Genomic DNA, 22,498 nt, shown 5'->3' with positions numbered 1-22,498 from the left:
TTGTAGCTGTACATTTAGCTGTGAATTGATTAGAGAGTTACTTAGGCGAGAGATAATGTAGCTGGGCTTTAACCCTTTGGCCTCCGTATCCCTGTTCTCAATGTTCCTGTTTTCTGGGACTGATTTAATATCTAATTACTAGCTGGTTCGTACTGTCCTTTACCTGTCGACCACGTCTGAAGTGTATATTATGAAAGGTTATAAATGGCCGGAGTCCAAAGGTTTAAATGAATTTGGGCGACCACTTTGCTGAACACCTGTACTGATTGAGAGTGTGTGTGTACTTGTGTGCAGGTTTGATCCTCAAGTAATCAGCCATTTCAATTCTCTTCAGCATTCCAACACAGACATATCTGCCTCGGTATCCTCCATTGCCAGGGTGAGGCCAAACATAGACTTGAGGAACAACACATCATATCCCTCAGGGATACCCTTAAACCCAGCAGTTTTTTCTAATTTTAGCTAATCCCCAGCTAAATCTGGTTCCACATTTTCCATTTCTTCTTCATCTACCATCGATCTTACTTTCCCCCTCCCTCCATTTGTTCTCTCCATAGAACCCTAGAACATTACAGCACAGAAACAGGCCCTTTGTGCCAAACTATTTTTCTGCCTTGTCCCACAAACCTGCACCCAGTCCATAGCCCTCCATACCTCTCCCATCCATGGAACTGTTCAAATTTTCCATAAATGTTAAAATTGAGCCCGCCTTTATCAGTTCAGTTTGGAGCTCATTGCACATTTCCACCAGTCTCTGTGTGAAGAAGATCCCCCTAAACTTTTCCCCTTTCACTCTTAACCCATGTCCTCTGGTTTGAATCTCACTGACTCTCAGTGGAAAAAGCCTATCGACATTTACTCTATCTATCCTCTTCATAATTTTAAATACCTCTATCAAATCTCCACTCATTCTTCAATGCTCCAGGGAGTAAAGTCCTAACTTGTTTAACCTTTCCCTGTAACTCAGTTCCTGATGACCGGGCAACATCCTAGTCAATCTCTTATTGATCTCTTTCCTGTAGTTCGGTGACTAACTTTACCTTTCTCCCCACCTCCCACCCTATCCAATACCCTATCGCCTCTTCACCCCTTTCCAGCTTCTTTCTCCTCCTCCTTTTTCTTTCCCCCTTGATGTATCTGCTCTCACCTCTTCCTACTTTCGTTTCAATGAAGGGTCCCGATCCAGTACATTTCTACTGTCTGAACCACTGAGTATTATTGTTTACTGTCTTGGATTCGGCAGGGCTCAAGTCAGGGCTGTGAGGTACGCAAAGGAAATTACCACTGGTGATTCTCCACAGGGTCCCTGCGGGACACAGCATCTCAAGTAACAATTATTTTTCTTTTTTTTTTTAAAAAAGGGAGAGATTGGGCAGATTAGGTCTTTATTCTTTGGAGCGTAGAAGGTTGAGAGGGGATTTGATAGAGGTATTTAAGATTGTGAAAGGGATAGACAGAGTGGATGTGGATAGATTATTTCCGTTAAGAGTAGGAGAGATTGAAACAAGAGGACATGAGTTAAGAGTTAAGGGGCAGAGGTTTAGAGGTAACATGGGGGGGAACTTCTTTGCTCAGAGAGTGGTAGCGGTGTGGAATGAGCTTCCGGGAGAAATAGTGACGGCAGAGTCAATTTTATTATTTAAGAAAAAGCTGGACAGGTATATGGATGAGAAGAAGGTGGAGGGTATGGTCTTTGTGCAGGTAGGTGGGACTAGAGAGGTTTGGTTCGGTGTGGTCTAGAAGGGCCTAATGGCCTGTTTCCGTGCTGTAATTGTTATGTTATGTTAAAAGGTAGTCGATAGGAGAGAAGTAGGGAAGAAATCAAAGCTTAACTGCTTCATAGGGAAGGAGGCCCATAAACTTTGAGGAGAGTCCTAAAGGTTGAGAATGAATACTTTAGACCATGATTTTGACCAAACCCAGAGAAGGTGTTTGTTAAGGCTATGGGTGGTGACACTCAGACAGCATGCAGTCAGCAGGCAAAGGGATCAAGTTGATTAATAAAGATCCAGGGTGAAATCTGACAACTGAGCCACATTTGCCCATGAAACATCACCCTCCCAGGAAACATGACTGCCAATTTGCTCTCCCTTCGGAAACGGGACTCCTAGTTCGCTATTCCCCCAAAAGCCTGACTGTCCATCCGCTGTGCCCCCGGAAACATGGCTGTCTGTCTGCTGTTCCTCTGGAAATATGACTGTCTGTGAGCTGTTCGTCTGGAAGTATGACTGTCTATCTACCGTTCCCCCGGAAATGCGATTGTATGTCTACTGTTCCCCCAGAAACGTCAGTGTCTGTCAGCTATTCCCCTGGAAACACAACTATCCATCCGCTGTTCCCTTGGAAATGTAAATGTCTGTCCACCACTCCCCTGTCTGTCTACAGTCGCCCTTGCCCTGGAAACGTGACAGTCTTACTACACCCTTCCCCCCCCACCCAGAAATGTGAAGGTCCGTCTGCCAATTTCCCCGGAAACGCGACCGTACTTCCACTAGTATTCCGGAAACATGAAAAGTTATTTGTCGGCCCCTGGAGACTGAGATGTTGACAGCCAAGCCCTTGACATCCACGAATGAACACTGAGAATTTTCAGCTGGTCATTGGAAAGACAATTAATACATTTCCTTCTTTTCCACGACTCACAGTTAATCATTGAAATGGAGGAACTAAAGAAGTGTCGATCACAGCAGAGGAACATTGCTGCTACAGTGGACCAACTGACCCTGTGTCTCCCAGGTAAGTGACCCCAATGTGAAGCCATCTCTGTAGGTATGATTATTGGGGTCAGCAGTTATGCTTCGGACAAGGCCATGCTAAGGGGAACCAAATGTCATAATGTACTTAAGGCGGAATGGTGTCTGTTCCTTGAAGAAGGGCTCAGGCCCGAAACGTTGGCAATATATGGACGCTCCAAGACCAGCTGAGTTTCTCCAGCATTGCTGTGTGTTTTTACTGCAATCACAGCATCTGCAGACTTTAGTGTTGCACTTGGAATGGTATCTGTGATTGCAAACCTTCACTCCCTCTTGTGAATGCTTGGGAACTGGAAGTTGCTCATGGTCACGTTTAGGATAATCGCGATAAAAGAAATCCAGTGGAAAAGATGAATCTCATTCTGTAGCTTGTTACGGGTTGGGTGATACAAAAGAGAGGGAATTGGATTGAAGACTTGAACAAGAAAATATTTGATTGACTACGAGGAAAAAGCAGGAGAGTGGGACAGTGAGGGTGCTTCTACTCGTACAAACCCTCCGAGACTCTACTATCTGTGAAACAATATTTACATATTTTTTATACCTACAGCACATGTATTGTTTGTCTGTATGTTAATTCTGGGCGTGTGCTTGCGTGTTTTTGCATCGAGGACCGGAGAACGCTGTTTCATTGGGTTGTACTTGTACAATCAGATGACAATAAACTTGAAGGTTGCTAAGATTGCAAAAGGACCTTGATCAACTGAACCAGGGACCAACAGAGAGCAGGTGGAATTTTGATAAGTGCGAGGTGACGCACTTGGGTCGGTCAAACTAGGGCAAATGAGAGGGGCCTGGAGGGTGTTGGGCAACGTGGTCACAGGTTACCTTAAAATGCCATCGCAATAGTTGCGAAGAGGTATTGGGAATGCTTGCCTTCACCAGTCAGGGCGTTACAACTGTGGTGGGATGCTCATGACTCGAGGCGGGGAACCCATGCAGGCTGTGGGCTGTTGGCGACTGCGTCGAGAGATTCCCACTGGACTGTGGCCTGCTGGAGACTGGCTGAAGGGATACTAGGCATTGGAACTGGGATGTGAGAGGGAGCCGAGGACGCTGAGGGGTTCCCGATCGTGTCGGCGGTTGGGATCTGGAGCTTGGACTGCTGATGGTTTGGACTGGATTCAGTGTGGCTGTAGGGGCTGCAGGAGGGCTGGAGACGGATCCACAGGCGCTTGGTGACTCTGAGGGGACTCTCATTTGCTTCTCATTTTCTGACTGTAAGAAGCACTTCAGGCAATTTCTGGTGATATTCAATCTGCCTTATGGCGGATGAAAACCAATATTGCACGGTCTTTATTACATGACAATAAATTGAATCTTTAACTGCACAAGAAGGTGGTGGTACATTAAGCTGGAAAGAGTGCAGAAAAGATTCACAAGGCTCTTTCCAGGATTGGAAGACTTGAGTCATCAGGAGGGACTGAGTAGGCTGGGACTTTTCTCCTTGCAGAATTGGAGGCGGAGATTGATAAAATTGTAATGGTCATCAATAAGGTAAATAATCAAAGCATTTTTTTTTCCCCTTAAAGTTGGTTGATCTAAAACTATACCGTATAGATTTACAATGAAAGGGGAAGGATTTATAGGTGATCTGAGGGTCTACTTTATCACATAGCAGTGGATCTGTGGAATGAGCTGCCAGAGTAAGTGCTGGAAGCAGGGACAATTGTAATGTTCAACAGGGATTTAGACAGGTAAGGTAAGTGAATAGGAAGCATTGTGGCTGATGAGGCCCAGTGACTGTTGTGCCATCTGCAAACTTGATGATACTGTTGCAACTGGATCTGCCGACGCAGTTGTGGGTCAGTTGTGTGAACAGGAGCGGGCAGAGCACACAGCCCTGCGGTGTGCCCGTGCTCAGTGTGATGCTGTTCGATGTTCTTCTGCCAACCCAGACAGACTGTGGTCCAGTGGACCAGACTGTGGAAGTCCAGGATCCAGTTACAGAGAGGGGTGTTGAGTCCCAGCGAGGACGGCTTCTCCATGAGCCTCTGGGGAGTGATGATGCCAAACGTTGAGCTGAAATCGATGAACAGCAGCCTGGCATATGTGGCATCGTTCTCCAGGTGGGGAAGGACAAGCCTCAGTACCTCTTTTGATTTCAGAATTATTGTCCGAGTACATATGAGACATCACATACTATCCTGAGATTCTTTTTCTGTGGGTGAGCCAGAATTACCACTTATTGGCAGTGCAAAAAAAACTGTACTCAATGTACACATGTAAACAAATAAATAAATGTAGACCAACTGACTGTGCAATATATACAGAGATTAAAAAAACCAACAAAGCTAAAATAAGTGTCCTTAAATGAGTCTCTGATGGAGTCTGATGATGGAGGGATAGCCGCTGTTTCTTAACTTGGTGGTGCCAGTCTTGGGGCACCTAGACCTCTTTTCTGATGGTAACAGAGAGAACAGAGCTTGGGCTGGGTGGTGTGGATCCTCGATGATTGGTGCTGCTCTCCGATGGCATTCCCTGTCGGTGTTCTCACTGGTGGGGAGGGTTTTGCCTGTGATGTCCTGGGCCACGTCCACTACCTTTAGCAGGGCTTTAGGCTCGGGGGCATTGGTGTCCCCATATCTCAATGTCCTATGTCATCGATTTGGATGATGGATGAGTCAGCTTTATGGCCTAGGTTGCAGACCATATAAAGATAGGAGGAGAAGCAGGTAGTGTTGAGGAAGCACTGAGTCTGCAGAAGGACTTAGGAGATTGGACAAGAAAATGGCAGATGGAGGCAGAGAGGTGTAAGATCATGCACTTTGGTGGAAGGAATAAAGGCAGGGCCTATTTTAGCGAGTTTAGAAATCAGAGACACAGAGGGACTTGGGAGTCCTCTTACAATACTCTCTAAAGGTTAACTTGCATGTAGATTCAGTGGTAAGGAAGGCAAATGGAATGTTGGCATTCATTTTGAGAGGGATCGAATATTATGAGCAGGGATGTGATGGTGAGGCTTTATAAAGCATTGGTCAGGCCACATTTGGAATATTGTGTGCAGTTATAGGCTCTAGATCCTCCAGAGAGGGTCCAGAAGAGGTTTACAAGGATGATCCCCAGAGCGCAAGGAATTTCATATTTGATAGGTCTGGGTTTATACCCGCTGGAGTTTAGAAGAATGAGTGAAGCGGTTGGCGCAGCACCAGCGATTGGGACTTGGGTTCGAATCCCGCGCTGTCTGTAAGGAGTTTGTACATTCCCCCTGTGTCTCCGTGGGTTTTCCCTGGCGGGGTTCCAGTTTACTCCCCCCATTTGAAATGTGCTGGGGGTGTAGGTTTATTGGGTTTAAATTGGACGGCACGGACTCGTGAGCCGAAATGGCCTGTTGCGGTGCTGAATATTTATAAATATAAATTATAATGAAGGGGAATCTTATTGAAACCTATCAAATGCTGAAAGGCCTGGATAGAGTGGACGTAGAGAGGATGTTTCCTCTGGTGTGGGAATCTGGGACCAGAGGACACAGCCTCAGAATACAAAAATGTCGCTTTGGAATAGAGGGAGGAGAATTGAGTGGTGACACCTATCGAAGTGGACCGAGAAATGAAATTCTAACACCAATAATTTTCAGATAAGGGCTCCAAACTTTAATAAAGGGAAAAAAATATTTGTCTCTTAAATTATATGTAATCTTTTCTAAAGGAATACAAACTCTCATTTTATTATGCCATCTTTTCATACTTAAAATCATATCAGATTTCCATGCACTTTTTTGAAACATCCAAGGCCAAATGCAAAATTCAATTTGATACTTAGTCAATCTCAATCTTACAGCTATCGACTTAAATCTCCTAATAAAAACAACACCTGATCTAAGGGTAAATTCACTTTTAATATCTGTTCTTGATCAAGAAGGGAATCAAGTGTTACAGGGAGAAGGCACCAGAATGGGGTTGTAAAGGATAGTAAATCAGCCATGATGGAATGGGTGGGCAGATAATGGGCCGAATGGCCTAATTCCAGTCCTTTGTCTTGTGGTCTTGGTTTTGGCCTGTCCTCATTTTATTTTTAAAGCACAGTGTTACCACATTTTCAATGGTTGGTTACGATATCAGGCTACCCAAATACCCCAATTAACCTCAACACCTCTATGTTTTGAAGGATGGGAGGAAGCTGGAGCACCCGGAGGTAACCCATGCAGACAATACAAAGTCCTTCAGGCAGCACCAGATTTGAACCCGGCTTACTGTAATAGAGTTGCGCTAACCTTTTCACTAACTCTGCCACCCTTCCAAAATAAGCATTTGTCATTCTGGAAGGTGGCACCCACTGTCTGCACAAAGACCTTGGAATCAGAAGCAGGAATTTTAATGGCTTTTAATCTCCCAAATCTCTTCTGTGTTAATTTTAAAGCTCCCTGCTCACGCTAAACCTGTTGTTCACTGCTTCCGGAGGTTTTTGGTCAGCGCTTCTGTATCAAGAAAAAGCGTATTGTTTGAGATGCTGACCTTCCCATTAAATGTCGAGCCTCAGTTTCCAATTAGCCTGCTGCTGTGGTTCGCATTGGGTCTATGAAGTCTCAAAGAGAAGGGTTTCTTGGCCAATTGTTTGCCTGCAACTACAGTATCCCTCATCCGCATCCGTCTTGTCAGCCACAAACGAGCCTGCAGCTGACGTGGATATTACCCTTCCATTAATCTTCGTCCGCGAAGCCAAGCTAAAGAAGACAGTATCACATTACGAGCTGTTAGTGTGTAAATTGGCTGTTAAGCTACCCGATGTTACACAAGCAGACCTGCTTTGAAGCAGTTCACTGCACCTGATGGACTTTGTAGTTTTACCTGTTACAATGCTGCATGTGAAGGCAAGTTCTTCCCAAAGGATATCCCATGCTGAGCTCTGCTTTGACCAGAATCAGAATCCAAATTTATAGTCATGAACATGTGCCACAAAATTAATTGCTTTGTAGCAGTATTACAGGTACATTTTCCAAGATGCAACCGTGTATCTTGGCGCCTCACAGTTTGGCGGGCAGCAACCTCCTTTGAAGAAGACCGCAGAGCCCACCTCACTGACAAAAGACAAAGGAGGAAAAGCCCAACACCCAACCCCAACCAACCAATTTTCCCTTGCAACCGCTGAAACCGTGTCTGCCTGTCCCGCATCGGACTTGTCAGCCACAAACGAGCCTGCAGCAGACGTGGACATACCCCTCCATAAATCTTTGTCTGCGAAGCCAAGCCAAAGAAGAAAGAACAGGTACATTTTAAAAAAGTAAATAAATCAGTGTAAAAAGAAGAGAAAGTGAGGTCGTGTCTGTGGTTCATTGTCCATTCACAAATCTGATGGCTGTGGGGAAGAAGCCTTTTTTGTGCCGCTGGGTGCTTGTCTTCAGGCTCCTGTACCTCTTTCCCGATGGTAGCAGTGAGAAGAGGCCATGGCCTGGGTGGTGGGGGTCCTTGATGATAGAGGCTGCTTTCTTGAGACACCTACTCCTGAAGATGTTCTTAATGGAGTGAGGATTAATACCCATGATGAAGCTGGCTGAGTTGGAATCATAGAACATTGCAGAACTGAAACAGGCCCTTCTAGTCTGTGCCGAATTATTTTCCTGCCTTGTCCCACTGACCTGCATCCAGTCCACAGGCCTCCATACCTCTCCCATCCATGCACTTGCCCAAATGCTTCTTAAATGTTAAAATTGAAGCCACATTCACCATTTCAGCTGGCAGCTCGTTCCACACTCCACTACTCTGTGTGAAGCGTTCACCACTCTCTTCCTGTTGTGTGCATTGGCACCTCCTTACCAGACAGTGATGGAACCAGCCAGAATGCTCTCCCCCGAACACCTTTAGAAATTTGCAAGTCTCTTTGGTGACATGCCAAATCTCCTCACGAAGGATAGCCGCTGGTGAGCCTTCTTCAAGGTCACCAAATCAGAATGTTAAACTCCAGGTGCTCAAAGTCTCCAGTTGTGTCTAATCTCAAATAGAGCACATACAGTGAGTTGTAGAATTCAGATTTTAAAGCTGCTATTGCTAGTTGATGAAGATCCATCCACTCCTGGTGAAATACTGAAAGAAGGAAGTGTGAAAACATTACTGTGCACTTCTCTTAACCTGCCAATTGTTAAATGAATGTTCAGTCATCAAGTTTCACTTGAGGAATTTTGATGGAATGGGCAGAGTGAAACCTTCCTCTTGCATCAGAGCCTGTAACCAGAGGTGACAGATTTGAGGGATTTGCCAAAAAGGGAGAAAAGAATTCTCTGAGGCAGCAAGTGATAATGATCTGCAATCTGCTGCTTGAAAGGGCAGTGGAATCAGATGTAATAATACATTTCAAAGGGTAATTTGGATCAATGGAGTCATAAACTTATTCTGGCACCAGGAGTTTGTTCGGCCCATTGAGTCATTGCTGGCTCTCTAAGAATAATTCTTTTAGATGATACATAGCAATAATAAAAGCATCTGGATAATCTGTTTGACATTTTGCTTTTGGGTGAGCAGTCGGTCAGGGGAAAATTTGCCTCTTTCTGAATCATACCAAGAGAGCTGGAGGCTTGCACATTTATTTCCTTAGTCATTTCCTTTCAAAATCTTGAGTTCCACAAGCTTGGGTTGACCTTGAACTCCAGGTCCAAGATAATTGCTGTGGGAAATCCTTTTGCTCACATGATGATCTAGTCAAGCCAAGTTTATTGCCATCTAATTGCAAAAGACAAACCTGACGAAACAGCGTTCTCTGATCCTCGCCGCAAAGCACGCAGGCGCACAACCAGACATAGCACATATACAGATGGACAATACACATGCAGGACAAGTATTTTATCTACACAAATGAATAAATAAAGATTGTTTCATGAATATGAGAGTCTCGGAGGGTCAGTGTGACCAGTTCCTTTGGACGTTCACCATTCTCACTGCCCGTGGGAAGAAGCTGTTCCTCGGCCGGGTGGTTCTGGCTCTGATCCTCCTGTATCTCTTCCCCGACGGGAGCAGCTGAAAGATGCTGTGTGTGGGGTGGAAGGGGTCCTCCATTGATTTTGCACACTCTCTTCAGACAACGATCCTGGTTAACGAGGGGGAGGGAAAATGCAGTGATAATATTGAGCATTATGGCTCAGTGCAGGCCCTTTGGCCCATGATGTTGTACTCACCAATAGAAACCTACTCAACAAACGAAACCTTCCCTACCTCACACCCATAACCCTCTTATATGTCTTGTATCTATGTGCCTGTCCAAGAGTTTTTTTTACAAAGTCCCCATTGTACCAACCTCCACCACCACCACATCTGGCAAGGGATTCCAGGCACCCACAACTCTCTGTGTAAAGAAAAATTGCTCCAAGTGTCTCCTTTAAACTTTCCTCCTCTCTCCTTGTGCTCTGGTGTTTGCTACTCATGGCCTGGGAGAAAGGTGCTGGCTGTCCACCCTATCTATGCCTCCCATAATCTGATGATGAGAGTTTACTGTCATGCACACACATGCAGTGTACATATGCACTGATTTTTTTTGCTGGCTTCAGCTACATGGGTGCGTAGGGCAGTGTGGTTAGTGCAATGCTGCTACATCGCCAGCGTTTGGGACTGGGGGGGTTTGAAGCCCCGCGCTGTCTGTAAGGAATTTCTACATTCTCCCCGTGTCTGCGTGGGTTTCCTCCGGGGGCTCTGTTTTCCTCCCACTCTTCAAAATGTATGGGGGTTGTGTAAACTGGGTGGGGCGGGATCACGGGCCGAAAGGGCTTGTTACCGTGGCGTATGTCTAAATTTAAACTTTAATACTCTGACAAATGATCAGTATAAATTAAATTACCACATGAGAGAAAAATAAAGACAATCTATACAAAAGAACAGTTGCAGCTAGTGTGAAGAAGTTGAGGTAACAGTGCAGGGCTTCATGTTTCAAATAATGGACTTCCATCTTTGACATCAACTTTGGTTTTAGAAAATTTATGATCATCAGTGATAGTTAACACAGGCATAGACACTTATATAGGATGAAATTGATAGAGCGATGGACTCATGGCTTCTGTTTAAAATTTAGACATCTAGCGCAGTTACAGGCCCTTTGGCCCACGAGCCCGTTCCGACCAATTACATCCGATCTGGAGCACCCAGAGGAAGCCCACGCAGACACGAAGAGAGTGTACAAATGCCTTACAGATAGCGCAGGGAACTCCTTGCAGATAGTTTATGGTGACTAGTTGCTCTTTCGCCAGGCTGTTGGTGAAATAATGAGCTCCTTTAGCTTCCTGCTTCATGGGACCAGGCTCCCATGCCCTGAGGACAGATTGTGTTTATGTTACTTCCACCCACCAGCAGTGTGACTCATTACAGAGCTGGCAGGGCAAGGAAATGGTATTGGAATGATTCCGCTGTTTAAGAGTGAACCACTGTACAAACATTTTAATCTAATTCACATTCTCTTTTAGCATTTAAGGGAAAGCTGGGTACAGTTCCATGATGACACACAGGAGGCTGCAGATGCTAGAATTTGAAGCCAGACACCATCTACTGGTGGAACTCAACAGGTTGAGCACCATCAGTGGGAGAAAGAGACTGGTCAATGTTTCGAGCTGAAATCCTTCATCGTGACTGGTTAAATGTAGAAGAGAAGCTGGTGTAAAGAGGACAGGGTAGGAGCGTTGGGACAGAGGCAGTAGATCGGCAGATGCCAGACAAAGGCATTCATTTCTAGAGGGATAGCATACAAGAGTAGGGCTGTAATGCTGAGACTCTATAAAGCAGTGGTGAAATCTCATTGATGTACAGTTTTGGGCTCTGTATTTGAGAAAAGATGTGCTGCCGTTGGAGAGGGTTCAGAGAAGATTTACTAGAATGATACCAGGATTGAAAGGGTTAGTATATGGACTCTTGGACTGTACTCGTCAGAGTACAGAATAATGAGGGGGGACCTGATAGAGATATTTCGAATGCTGAAAAGCCTGGACTGAGTAGATATGGCAAGGCTGTTTCCCATGGTAGGGAATTTTCAGACAAGAGGGTGTAATTTCAGGATAAAAGGGCGTCAATTTAAAACAGATTTGGAAAAATTTCTTGCCACTGGAGACTGTGGAAGCGAGGTCGTTGGGTGAATTTAAGGCAGAGATTGACAGTCAGGATATCAAGAGTTTCAGGGAGAAAGCTGGGGAGTGGGGTTGAGTGGGAGGATGGATCAGCTCATGATTGAATGGTGGAGCGGACTCGATGGGCTGATGAGCCTACTTCTGTTCCTTGATCTTGTGAAAGTGAGAGATAGCCAAGAAAAGCCAAGGGGTTAGATGAAAGAAGGTGAATCATACAGGGTGATGAGAAGGCAATGGTTTCCTGTGTTGAAATCTGATGAGAAGGTGAGAATGGTGGTGTAAAGAGAGACCAGGTAGAACCAAAGAGAATGGGGATGGGTGAGAGGGAAATTATCGAGTGAGAGACTGCAGAAGGTCTTAGATTATGTAATGGACAGAAAAGTAATAAATGAAATATAATGTCAGAAAATGTACAGTCATACACTTTGGTAGAAGAAATAAATGAGCAAATTACTTTTTAAATGGGGAGAAAATTGAAAATATCCAGATGCAAAGGGATCTGTGAGTCCTCACGCAGGACAGCCTGAAGGTAAACGTACATGTTCAGTCGGTGGTGAAGATGCGACGCTAGAGTTCATTTCAAGAGGAATAGAATAGAAGAGCAGGGATGTGCTTTTGAGGCTCTGGCAAGTCCTCACTTGGAAAATTGTGAACGATTTTGGGCTCCTCATTTAAGAAAGGATGTAGGAGAGGGTTCAGAGGAGGTTCAGTAGGATTATTCCAGGAATGAAAGGATCATCGAAGGAAGAGGATTTGACAACTCTTGGCCTGTATTCGTTGGAATTTAGGAGAATGAGGGGGGGAAAATCTCATTGAAGCATTTTTAATGTTGAAAGGCATGGACAGAGTAGATGTAGAAAGTTTATTTCCCGTGGTGGAAGAGTCTAGAACAAGAAGGCACAACTTCAGGATTGAAGGGTGTCCGCTTCGAACAGAGATGTGGATAAATTTCTTCAGGCAGAGGATGGTAACTCTGAGAAATTTGTTGCCACAGGTGGTTGTGGAGGGAAGGCCATTTTTATTTATTTAAGGCAGAGATTGATAGGTCTTGATTAATCAGGGCACTAAAGGTTATGAGAAGGCCGGGCTGGGGGCTGAGCGCGAGAAAGGATCAGGACGTGATTGAATGGCAGGGCAGTCTTGATCGGCTGAATAGGCTATTTCTGTTCCTGTGGTCTTATGGAAGAAAGGGGTGGAATGTGGAATCAAAGAGGAAGGGGATGAGATTGGGCAGGGGGGAGGGCTCTCTCCACTTGACTGACATCTGGCAATCCTCTGTCTGTCATGTTTGTCCACCCTGGTTCACCAATCTCGCATGGGGCCCTGTCCTTCTCTGCATCCAGTATTCTTTACATTAGCTTGTCCTACATTTAATCAGTCTCAGTCAAGCGTGTTGGCTGGAAATACTGACCATTCTCTTTCCCCCACTGATGCCGCTTGACCTACCGAGTTCTTCGAGCAGTTCCCCAATCTTTGGGAACCTTTCAATATCTGCCACCAGCTTGTGCTCATTACCACTGGTAACAAGCCAGTTATTTTCCAAAGGAGGATTTTGGAACCCAGCCGAATCTTTTACAGGGAGCTAATTTTTCTAAGCTATTGGCTCCCAAAGCAGCCCTGTGTTGAGTTAGATGACCACTCCTCACCGACACCCACAATAAACAGCTGGCTTACCTGGAGTACTGTTGTTCAGATCACTTGCAAACTCCTCTCCGTGGATTTATATGGATGTAGAAGTTCTCTTGATACTGTTCAAGGAATAGGAGGGAAGTTTGCTCTGACTAACATCTGAGCATGTGAGAAAGTTTCTGAAATGGATCATCTCTAGTAATTATTTTGTTGCTGTTTGTGGGTGCTTTATTGCAGTCATGGCAGCACCTCACTGTGCCAGATGACATAATTGTAAACTTCTCTGGTTTCTGCCTGTTCTCCCTCCATTCACTATCCCTCTGTCTCCTTCCCTTTAGCTCTCCACACCCTTCTCTCTTCATTCACAGAGCCATCCCCCCTCCTCCATTTGCTGGTGTGCCCTCCCTCCCTTATCCACCTGTTATTTCCTCCCTGCGGACCTGTGCTCTTCCTCCTGCCCCTCCCCTCCACTATTTTGTTTGAGCACCTGCCAGATCATCAGAGATGTCCTTTTTTTCAAACACTTGGGTTTCCCTCATCACCTCAGTGCTCACCCACATATCCTCCATTTCCTGCACATCTGCCCTGGCCCCCTCCGCCCCCACGTGCAACAAGAACAGGATCCTTTTGCTCTACCACCCCACCAGCCTCAGCATCCACACAACCTCCTCCTCCATTTCTGCCACCTACTCCCTCTGTGACTCCCTTGTCCACTCCTCCCTCCCCACCAATCTTCCCCCTGGTACCTACCCTTGTGACTATAGGAGATGCTCCACTTGCGCCCACACCTCCTCCTTCACCACCACGCAGTGCCCCAAACACTCCTTCCAAGTGAAGTAGTGTTTCATATGTGAATCTGCAGGGGTCATCTACTGCTTCTACTGTGGCCTCCTCTACGTGGGAGAGACTGGACGCAGACTGGGAAATTGCTCTGTTGAGCACTTTGGCTCTGTCCGCCGCAATAGCGTGGATCTCCCAGTGGCCACCCATTTCAATTCCCCATCCCATTCCCTTGCTGACATATCCGTCCATAGTCTCATGCATTGCCAGACTGAGACCAACACAAATGGAGGAACAACCCCTCATCTTCCGACTGGGCCCCCTCCAACAGGATGGCATTAATATCAACTTCTCTGTCTTTTGTTAATCCCCCCCCTTCCCTTCTCCACCCCCCCTTCCCTTCTCCCCCCCCGCCCCCCAGCTCTGTCTCTTTCTTCCCTATCTCCTTCCCCTTATCGTATCCGATTAACACCTTTTGTTGGACTGGATTCCTTTCCCAGCCAACCTTGTCCGAATTCTGAGACTTTCTGAGATTTCCTGCATCTGGCTCATTCTGCTTATTCCTTGAAGAAGGGCTCAGGCCTGAAACGTTGGCAATAGATGTTTGGTTTTTTATGGACTCTGAAAGACTGGCTGAGTTTCTTCTCATTTTGCCGAGTTTTTACTAGATTCACAGTAACTGCATACTTTCATGTTTCACTACATTTTGCCCATACCTTGATGAAGGGGTCAAGCCTGAAATGTTGGTTTTTTATCCTGATCGTTGCGGTATGAAGTACACGGTATGACCGGCTGAGTTTCTCCACCATGGCGTTTTTTTACCTCACTGTACCGGGAAGCTGGAGGAACAGTGGGTCAGGTAGCATCCATGGGTAGAAATGGTCAGACAACATTTGGGGTCAGGACCCTTTATCCTTGACTGAAGCTGGAAGGGATGATATTAAGGGTATCAAAGGGGGGAAAAAGGAGAGTGAATCTGGGGAAGGGGTATTGCCTAGAATTTAGATTTAGATTAGACATACAGCACGTTAACAGACCCTTTCGACCCACGAGCCTGTGCCATCCAATTAGATGGTAGGATGAGTGGAAACCGGAGGAAAACCCATGCAAACACAGGGAGAACGTACAAACTCCTTCCAGACAGCACGGGAATTGAACCCTGATCCCGATCACTGGCTCTGTAATAGCGTGGTGCTAATTGTGCAAGTTGAGACAGGTAGAGGGAGAGCTACTTGGAGGGGGAGGGGGGAAGGTTAGAAAGTGGTGTAGGTAAAGAAGAAAAGGAGGCAGTGGAACTTGACGATGTCACCACACAGCCCATTGCTGCCCTGCTTCACCGGCCGGGAAGAAGCTCTGGGCTGTGCTTGGATGCATTTCCCTTTGAAGAGTTGTCAAGACCAAATGTCATCGATCACATCGCTCAACATCAGTGCAGATAAACTGAGTCAGCGTAGGTCGCCATTCAGACTTGGGCTTGATGGGGCTACATCAGGCCACGGAGGAGGGGTCCTCGTGGGTAGGGGAGCCAAATGGTGGTGAGGAAAAGAAAACACAGCAACCCAAAGCCAAGTTCAATGCGTCAGTGCGTGTTGACAGGAGCCCTGAGGCGTGTGCAGCAGATGGATGAAGGGTGCAGAAGGGGCAGCAAGACGCTGGCAGTCAAGCTGTCAATACTGTAAAAACATGCTGGAGGAACTCAGCCTATCTTGCAGCAACCAGAGGAGACAGGTATATATTTGCTGAGTTTACAGGCCTGAGCCCTTCTTCAAGGAATAAACAGGAAATCTCAGAATAGAGACAGTGTTGGCTGGGGGTGGGGTGGGGGGGTGGAGGGGGGGGGGGAAGAAGAGTCCAGAGCAACAAAAGGTGTTAATTGGATATGATAAGGAGAGAGGTGAGAATTGATTTTGCCTGTGTGAAAGGAGACAGGGAAAAGGGAGAGACTCAGATTTGGAGGAAGGTAATGGGGGAAGAAGGGGTGGGGGGGGGTGGGGTAAGAGGATTAACAAAAGCCAGAGAAGGCCATGTTAATGCCATCCGTTTGGAGGGTGCCCAACTGGAAGATGAGGTGTTGTTCCTCCACCTTGCAGATGGTCTCAGTCTGGCAGTGCATGAGACCAAGGGGATGGGAAATTGAAATGGGTGGCCATATGTTGGTGAATGAGCTGTGAATGTGTGCTGCACTGGAGAAAACTATCACAGCTGCTTGACTTTTCTGTTCTTGGTTGTGAATTGCATCTGGCACTGAGAGTCACCACCATCTCTTGGCCACTTATTGATCACTTACCAGTGATGACTTTTGAGGGAGAAATATGGCAACTAAAATTTAGTTCTGAAAGTGGAGTTTAAGTTCTTCCTCTTTGAAAGAGACACCTCAATGTTCTTCTGAGTGGCATATTTTAGAATTCATTATTTTTTTCCCCTTCCCTTTCTGCTGGCTATTTTTCACTGCGTGTGTCTCTTGAAGCAATTGATATTGAGTCGAGGAAGCATCTTGGCCTTGTATTTTTATGAATAATAAAGACCCTAAGATATAGGAGCAGAAGTTGCCCATTTGGCCTGTTGAGTTCACTTTGCCACTCCATCATGAGCTGATCATCTCCCACTCAACCCCACTCCCTGACCTTCTCCCCATAACCTTTGATACCCTGACTATGCAGATACCCATCAGTGGTCTCCACAACCGCCCGTGGTAGCAAATCCCAGAGGTTCACCACTCTCTGGCTGAAAAAATACCTCCACATCTCTGTTTTCAATGGGTGCCCTTCAATCCTGAAGTTATGGCCTCTTGTCCTAGACCTCCACCATAGAAAACAACTTTCTATGAGGTCCCCCCTCATTCTCTGAGCTCCAAGGAGCACAGCCCAAGAACTTCCAAATGTACTTCATATGCTAATCCCTTCATTCCAGGAATCATTCTGAACCCGCTCCAGCTTTTTAAACAAGGAGCCCAAAACTGTGCCCTGCATTCCAAGTAAGGTCTCTCTAGTGCCTTATAAAGCCTTGTCACAGTTTAAGGATGGATGCCAGGTCGTTGGATGTACTTAAGGCAAAGACTGAGAGTCAGGGTTTCAAAGGGTATGGGGAGAAGGCAGGGGAGTGGGGCTGAGTATGAGAATGAATCAGCTCATGATGGAATGGCGAAGCGGACTTGATGGGCTAAGTGGCCTACTTCTGCTCCTATATCTTATGGTCTTATAGATCCCCTGGTTCAATATGAATGGCAGCATCATTGCTTCATCAGTTAAATGTGCTCAAATTTTACCTAGAGAACAGAATGCCTGCAGAAATGGCTCCGATGAGATGGTGTGATGAATTTATTGTCATGTACTGTATATTGGTATATATGAAGTACAGTGTAAATACACTGCAGCCACACAGGTACATAAACACACTAACAATCAGCAATTATAAATTATGTGTCCTGAGAGAAAAAAGACGGATAAGGGCACTGAGGCGAGTGGTAGGGCAGAGGGATCTGGGGACACAGATATACAATTCCCTAAAAGTGCTTTTGGCACATTGGCCTTCATAAATCAATGGGACCATTGTCGTTTGTCATCTATATCAATGATCTGGGTGATAATGTGGTCAATTGGATCAGCAAGTTTGTAGATGACACTAAGATTGGAGATGTTGTGGACAGTGAGGAAGGTTTTCAAAGCTTGCAGAAGGATCTGGACCGGCTGGAAAAATGGGATGAAAAAATGACAGATGGAATTTAATGCAGACAAGGGTGAGGTGTTGCATTATGGAAGGACAAACCAAGAAAGGACGTACACGGTGAATGGTCGGGCATTGAGGAGTGCGGTAGAACAGAGGGATCTGGGAATACAGATACATAATTCCCTAAAAGTGATTTAACAGGTAGATAGGATTGTAAAGAGAGCTTTTGGCACATTGACCTTCATAAATCAATGGGACCATTGTCGTTTGTCATCTATATCAATGATCTGGGTGATAATGTGGTCAATTGGATCAGCAAGTTTGTAGATGACACTAAAATTGGAGATGTTGTGGACAGTGAGGAAGGTTTTCAAAGCTTGCAGAAGGATCTGGACCGGCTGGAAAAATGGGATGAAAAAATGACAGATGGAATTTAATGCAGACAAGGGTGAGGTGTTGCATTATGGAAGGACAAACCAAGAAAGGACGAACACGGTGAATGGTCGGGCATTGAGGAGTGCGGTAGAACAGAGGGATCTGGGAATACAGATACATAATTCCCTAAAAGTGATTTAACAGGTAGATAGGGTTGTAAAGAGAGCTTTTGGCACATTGACCTTTATAAATCAAAGCACTGAGTATTGCAGTTGTATTTTATGTGGAAGATATTGTTGAGGCCAAATTTGGAGAATTGTGTGCAGTTTTGGTCACCTAACCACAGGAAAGATATCAATAAGATAGAAAGAGTGCAGAGAAGATTGACTGGGATATTGCTGGACTTGAGCAACTGAGTTACAGGGAAAGGTTAAACAGGTTAGGATTTTATTCCCTGGACCATAGAAGAAAGAGAGGAGATTTGATCGAGGTATTTGAAATTATGAGGGAGATGGACAGATTAAATGTAGACAGGTTTTTTCCATTGAGGGTCGGTGAGATACAAACCAGAGGACGTGGGTTAAGGGTGAAAGGGGAGGTTTAGGGAGAATTTCTTCATGCAGGGAGTGGTGGGAGTGTGGAACGAGCTGCCAACTGAATTGGGAATGTGGGCTCAATTTTTAACATTTACGAAGAATTTGGACAGGTATATGGATGGGAGGGGCATGGAGGGCTATGGGCTGGGTGCCGATCAGTGGGACTAGGCAGAATAATGACTCGGCACAAACTAGAAGGGCCGAAGGGGCCTGTTTCTGTGCTGTAGTGTTCTGCGGTTCTATAAGAGATGTTAGATTGGCAGATCTTGGATTCAGGACACACAATTACTGTTTAATTTTTGATGTGTGATGCATAGTTTAATTCTGCCTGACAAATCTGTGATGTATGAGGAGAATCTAATTTTAGGAGTAATTAAGATACAAACCAGAGAACATAGATTAAGACTGAATGGGGAAAGGTTTAAGGGGGAATGTGAGGGGGAACTTCTTCACACAGTGACTGGTGGGAGTGTGGAATAATCTGCCAGCTGAGATGGTGAATGCGGGCTCAATTTTTAACATTTAAGAACTTGGACAGGCACATGGTTGGGAGGGTTATGGAGGGCTATAGACTGGGCGCAGGTCAGTGGGATGAAGCAGAAAAATAGATCAACACAGGCTAGAAAGCCCAAAGGGCCTGTTTCTGTGCTGTAATGTTCAATGGTTTTATGATTCTAAATATAAAAGGATAGATAAATATTGACAGTTGAGAGTGCAAAGAGATCTTTGAAGTTGATGGTGTGGGAAGGTTCAAGAACCTGATAGCAGTTGGGTGAAAAAAAACATTCAATCTGGAGATGCTGGACATCAGGTTTCTATACCTTTTGCCCGAAGGTAGCAGTGGGAAGAGAGTGTGTTGGGATCCTTCAGGATGTTTTGGCTGCCTTTGTGAGGCAGTGGCTCACATAGATGTTCACATCGGAGAGGAGGTTGGTACCCATGATGGACTTGGATGTGTCTGACACTTTCTGTGGCCTTCTATGTTACTGGGCATTCGAATTTCCAAACCAGGCCGCGATGCAACCAGTCGGTATACTTTTCAGTGTGCCCCTATCGAAGTAAGTCAATGACATTCCAAATCTTTAATTTTTAAAAAAGTTTAGACATACAGCATAGAAACACCCCACAAACCAGTGCCACTGAAGTACACCCAATTGACCTACACCTCTGGTACATTTTTGAATGATGGGAGGAAACCGGAGCACCTAGAGGAAATCCACGCTGTCAAACCCCTTACAGACAGCGCCGGAATCGAATTGAATCCTGGTCCCGATCTCTGGAGCTGTAAGCCTCTACGCTTACATTAATTGAGGCATTAATGCGCCTTCTTCACACTGGCCTTGATGGGCTTGCCGCAGGAGAGGTCCTCCGATATATGGACTCTCAGAAACCAGAGGTGCAAAAGAGTTTGAATTCTTGTTGTCAGATATTTTTACAAATTCAGAATCATAGCTTGGGGAGAGTGGATGAGTTGATGATCAGAACGCGGTTCATTTGAATGAAACCGAATTTGGGGACCAGCGCAGTTGAGCTGCATGGGTCCAGGGAATCTGGGTTTAATTCTGACCTCCAGTGTTGTCCCTCCGTCAGATTGGAGACGCGAGGCTCCAGATGCTGGAATCCGGAGTGGAAAACAGGAGGAACTCAGCGGGCCGAGCAGCATCAGTGGGGGGGGGGATCAGAATTGCTGACATTTCTGTTCGAGGCTCTGAATCTGTTTTCAAAATGTGCTGCTGTTTCACGGTCTAACTGAACTCTCTGGAGTTTTGCACCAGCTGCTGTATTTAAGTATGGACTAACTTGCTGTAGCAAGCAAATTAAGTTTTACACTGTGTGTCCGGATGTGTGACAACAATTCATTTCGATTTTAATGTTTTTCAAGACATGCAGCACATCCACCTCCATGATGTCCACCCTAAAATATCTGCACACCTTCCCTTTTCTCACCATCACCCATGTCCTTCAGTTTGGTGAATACCTATGTAGAGGCCTCATTAATAAACCTTGGCTACTTCCTCTGGACCCATGCACAAGTTCTCTCTTTTGTTCTTCCCAAGCAATAATAGCGTTGCTCCCTATTGAAGGGCCAAATGCTGTGGTTGAAGTGAAACACGAAAGTCTGCAGATGCTACGATTGTAGTAAAAACACTCAGAAATGCTGGAGGAACTCAGCCGGTCTCGCAGCCTCCATAGGAGGGAAAGATATACAACCGATGTTTCAGGCCTGAGCCCTTCCTCAAGGCTGTGAGACTGGCTGAGTTCCTCTCGCGTTTCTATGTGTTTCTACTACAATCATCGGTTTCTCCTTAAGCTTGCCTGGCATGCACATTACAGAGCATTTTAGCCCTCCTAACTTTTTGTTGATGGACTGTGGAGACTCACTAGGCCGAAGGGCCTGTTTCTCTGTGACTCATAACAGGTGGAATGCTTGCTGGTCATTTCTTAGCGCTACAGCATTATTCCAACTGTATTTGGAGAGACTTTTCTCCCACTGAAGATGAAATAGCATGTTCTGTCCAAGGAGAATTGTTTTCTCTGTGATCGAAATCGAGATGTTAGTCAGTGGGCTTCAGAAGTGAGCTGTAGGGCAGCAAGTTGTCCTTTGCTAAACTCAGCTGTCATCTTGACAGGTGGTCAGTGAGCGCGACACGGACTATGTGCTCTCAGTTATCACGAGCTTGGGTGCAGGGATGTGTAGACCACATTGTGCAAACTTGGCTTGGAGATCTGGAGTTCAGTGACTAGTGGTTGTGTGTTAAGGCATCCTGTTAGCCAGAGGAAATGAAAGAAATAATACAGCATGACACACATAACGAAATAAATCATCCTACAGCAGTGTTTGATGTTTTTTTTTTCTTTTTCCCTCCCTCAGTATTGGAGATGTACAGCAAACTACAAGAACAGATGAAGACTAAAAGGTAAAATGAACTCTTGGCCTTGTTTTCTCCCCCAGCTGTGCAGATTCTCAAGGGCAGTGTAACAGTTGACTTCAGACCTGACAGACCTTGTCTTTATCTGCTCGTGGCAGTAAGGGCAGTGGGAATGGAGGATTTATCCGAGAATGAAAATAGAAATCTATCTGTGAAGCTGACTAAGTTCAAGTCAAGTTTATTGTCATCTGATTGTACAAGTACAACCCGATGAAACGAAGTTCTCTGGTCCTCGGTGCAAAACAGGCAGACGCACAACCAGACGTAAACACGAGTTAACAGTAAAGTAGGAGCTAATTGGTAAAAGGTGCAGCCAAAGAGACGAGAGGCAAGAACAAAGAATGTATTGACCAAGGGATTTCAGTCATTCTGCAGGTATATGGTGCTCTGAACGTATAGGGCAACATGGTTGGCATAGTGGTTAGTGGAACATGGTTACAGTGCCAGCGAACAGGATTCAAATCCCACGCTGTCTCTAAGGAGTTTGTACGTTCTCCCCGTGTCTGCGTGGTGTTTTCCCCTAGGGGCTCTGGTTTCCTCCCACAGTTCAAATACGTACTGGGGAGGGGGTTGGGGGGGTGGATGTAGGTCAATTGGGTGTAATTGGGCAGCAAGGGCTTGTGGGCCGAAAGGGCCTGTTACTGTGCAGTATGTCTAAATTTATGTGCAGGTCATGTTTTAATTATAATTTAGTGACAATTAATTTCTTGTCGTAGACACTGTACAAGTTTATAC

At 45.6% G+C, this 22,498-nt stretch overlaps 1 protein-coding gene across 7 annotated transcripts in view; it reads left to right on the top strand.

Moving 5' to 3' along the window:
• exoc6b (exocyst complex component 6B) overlaps positions 1 to 22,498 on the top strand; it is an 866,329-nt gene that overhangs the window by 98,048 nt on the left and 745,783 nt on the right. For all 7 annotated transcript variants that reach the window (XR_011353246.1, XM_069923433.1, XM_069923435.1 and 4 more), the window contains exons 4-5: positions 2,646 to 2,736; positions 21,706 to 21,751. Coding sequence is in view for 6 of the 7 variants with exons in the window: in XM_069923433.1 (XP_069779534.1) it covers positions 2,646 to 2,736; positions 21,706 to 21,751 (137 nt within the window). In the remaining variant the exon portion in view is untranslated. The remainder of the gene's footprint in view (positions 1 to 2,645; positions 2,737 to 21,705; positions 21,752 to 22,498) is intronic.

This window comes from Narcine bancroftii, chromosome 3 (assembly GCF_036971445.1).
Source record: "Narcine bancroftii isolate sNarBan1 chromosome 3, sNarBan1.hap1, whole genome shotgun sequence".
Taxonomy (NCBI): domain Eukaryota; kingdom Metazoa; phylum Chordata; class Chondrichthyes; order Torpediniformes; family Narcinidae; genus Narcine; species Narcine bancroftii.
This window is presented reverse-complemented; position numbering and strand designations above follow the sequence as displayed.